This window comes from Buceros rhinoceros, unplaced genomic scaffold (assembly GCF_000710305.1).
Source record: "Buceros rhinoceros silvestris isolate BGI_N320 unplaced genomic scaffold, ASM71030v1 scaffold44414, whole genome shotgun sequence".
NCBI classification, from domain to species: domain Eukaryota; kingdom Metazoa; phylum Chordata; class Aves; order Bucerotiformes; family Bucerotidae; genus Buceros; species Buceros rhinoceros.
In genome coordinates, this window is record NW_010408433.1 from 10,337 (window position 1) to 12,953 (window position 2,617).

The following is a 2,617-nucleotide window of genomic DNA, read 5'->3' on the forward strand; positions in this document are numbered from 1 at the left end:
GAACCAATTTTGAATATGAGGGTTACAGTGTCAAAGGATCATCAGGAAATGTAAAGTGAGGGTTTATTCTTGTATTCAGTGATGCAGACCCAATGAACATCTACCGTCTTAGTGTCACTTTGTGTCATTCTTAGAGCTAAATTTTGTTTTATAAATTGTTTGTAGGTGTACCACAACTGTTCCTGTATTGGGGAATCAAAGAGAGAAGATAGTTCGGAAGACTTTCTTTCTGAAGCTGTCCCTGGGAAATGTCCAACACAATGCAAATTTTTAGCTTTATTTCTGACCACCTTCTTTTTTGCTATTGTTTTTACATCTGTGGCTGTTCCTCCAACAACTGTGGCCATTCTCGGGTATGTTTTTTGGGCTGAGAAGTAGGTAGCATTCTTATGAAAGCTCAGATCAGTGAAATATTTTAAATTGCCTTGTTTTGTGTGGGCGTGACCCCCTGGCTGGTCCAGGAAGAAGCCCAGCTAAGCCTGCTGTCAGTCAACAGCAGGAGGTGTGTTGTTTAGGAGGAGACAGAGAGGTTGTGTCAATGGGTGATTGGAGAGCCACTCATCTCTGGGCAGGAGAATGAACTTGAAACCAATCCAAGAAAAGCACGTAATCATAACATACCATGGAAACCTATAAATATATGCGATAAGAAAGAAACTACGCAGTTGCAATTTGCAGTAAGTAGATGCCACAGCAGTCTGCTGCAGTTGTATTTCAGTAAAGGCTTTGTGTGCACACAAGCTGTTGTTGTGTTATCCACGCCAACTATTTGCGGCGTGTGGTGATTTACCACCACAGTTTTGGAATGTGGACTTAAACCATTGAGTAAATATTTCCTGTTGTAGTACTTTGTGTAGTAAGCAGGCAGTACCTGAAGCAGAAGACAGTCATACCACCATACGTTACCTCTGTAATTACATTTGTTTAGTAGATACTGTTTGAATCTATTAAAAGAAATACCTATTTGTAGCAAAATCCCTCTTTTATGGGAGCACTTCTGAGTTTTGATCAAAGCAAGAAGGAATAAATATACCATGTGCTTGGATGAATAAAATTTTCAAGTAGCCTGTGTATTGGTAGTGCCAGCACTTCAGATTCTACCAAGGAAAGAACAAAACAGCAATCAGCCTCATATTCTAAACCATTGACTTCTGTCTCAGTTCAGAGTTCTGACTGGCAAAATTGTAGTCTGTCAAGTGCTGCCTTTCATATGATGTTGTATGTATGATACTCATGAATATAAGACCTGGCAACATGAATGTGACTGTTAACCGGTGGTTCGATTGTCTTTCAAATGACTGAAACTTTGATGTATGAAAGCTAGATACATCTCTTTATTTGTTTTTAATTCATGGCTCTCATTCTGAAAGTAGAGGCTGTTCCACTTTATGTTGAAATCTGATTCGTACCTATAATACCTCAAAAGGAAAATGTTCATTATTTATAGGTATACACGCACTATAGCCGTGATGCTTTGGGAGGGTGTGGTTAGATGCTCTTTTCCAGCTTTCTAGGCAAGGGCTTGGGTAGGGGAACTGCAACAGCGCTTTTTAGTAGTCCCCTGTTCAGGCTTGGTGTAAATCTGGAATTAATAACCTGTGATACTAGCACGGGAGCAAAATAATATGAAGTGTTGCGTTATCTTCAAAACTGATCTGACAGTTTTATGTAGATAAGTCTAAGCAATAACATTTGGAATTGTGAATCCTTTTATACTTTGACTGAAATGCTAAAACTGCTTTTATGGAAGAGGACTGTAGAGCAGTTTAAATGTGCAAAACCTAATTTAAATAGCTAAATGTGAGATAATTTCCCTCATATCTTGGTAGCTTTTCGGTGGGCCCATTTTGTGCAACTGAAGTCTAAACCCACGTGTTCACGACAGTGCTGTAGTGATAGAAATAACCACCCATGCTATGCAAAACTCATTCTCCTCTCTTTACTTGCCTTTATGGATAGAACGGTCCTAACAGTGCTGGTAATTACCCATTTTGGAATTTTTTCTATGGCTAATCCTCATACATACTTCAGAATGGGGGAATAACTCCTGAATATATAAATAGAATAATCTGGTTGGAAGACACCTTTAAGATCGAGTGCAGCCGTTCACACTGCACTGCCAGGGTCCCTAAATCATGTCCCTCAGCACCACATCTACACATCCCTTTAACATCTCCAGGGATGGGGATTCTACCGTCTCCCGGGGCAGCCTTTCCAATGCTTCACAACCCTCTCTGTAAAGAAGTTCTTTTTGATATCAAACCTAGATGTCCCCTGGCACAACTTATGGCCATTTCCTCTTGTTCTGTCACTTGTCACATGGGAGAAGAGACCAACCCCCACCTCTCTACAACCTTCTTTCTGGTAGTTGTAGAGAGCAATAAGGTCTCCCCTCAGCCTCCTCTGCTCCAGGCTAAACAACCCCACTTCTCTCAGCCACTCCTCTTAAGACTTGCTCTCTAGACCCTTCACCAGCTTCGTTGCCCTCCTGAACACGCTCCAACACCTCAATATCCCTCTTGCAATGAGTGGCCCAAATCTGTTTTGTTAGTAATGACAGTATTTTAATGATACAGTGTATTACAGAAAACAGTGCTGAAACTAAATTGTGTAAGTT

The 2,617-nt window shown here is 40.7% G+C and overlaps 1 protein-coding gene across 1 annotated transcript in view; it reads left to right on the top strand.

The window, feature by feature from the left end:
• The window catches only part of LOC104492317 (solute carrier organic anion transporter family member 4C1-like), a gene marked incomplete at both ends in the record, with an annotated part of 9,743 nt that extends 9,390 nt beyond the window's left edge, over positions 1–353 (top strand). The window contains 1 exon segment of the mRNA XM_010134856.1: positions 166–353. Coding sequence (XP_010133158.1) covers positions 166–353 — 188 coding nt within the window.
• Between the last annotated feature and the right edge of the window lie 2,264 nt (positions 354–2,617).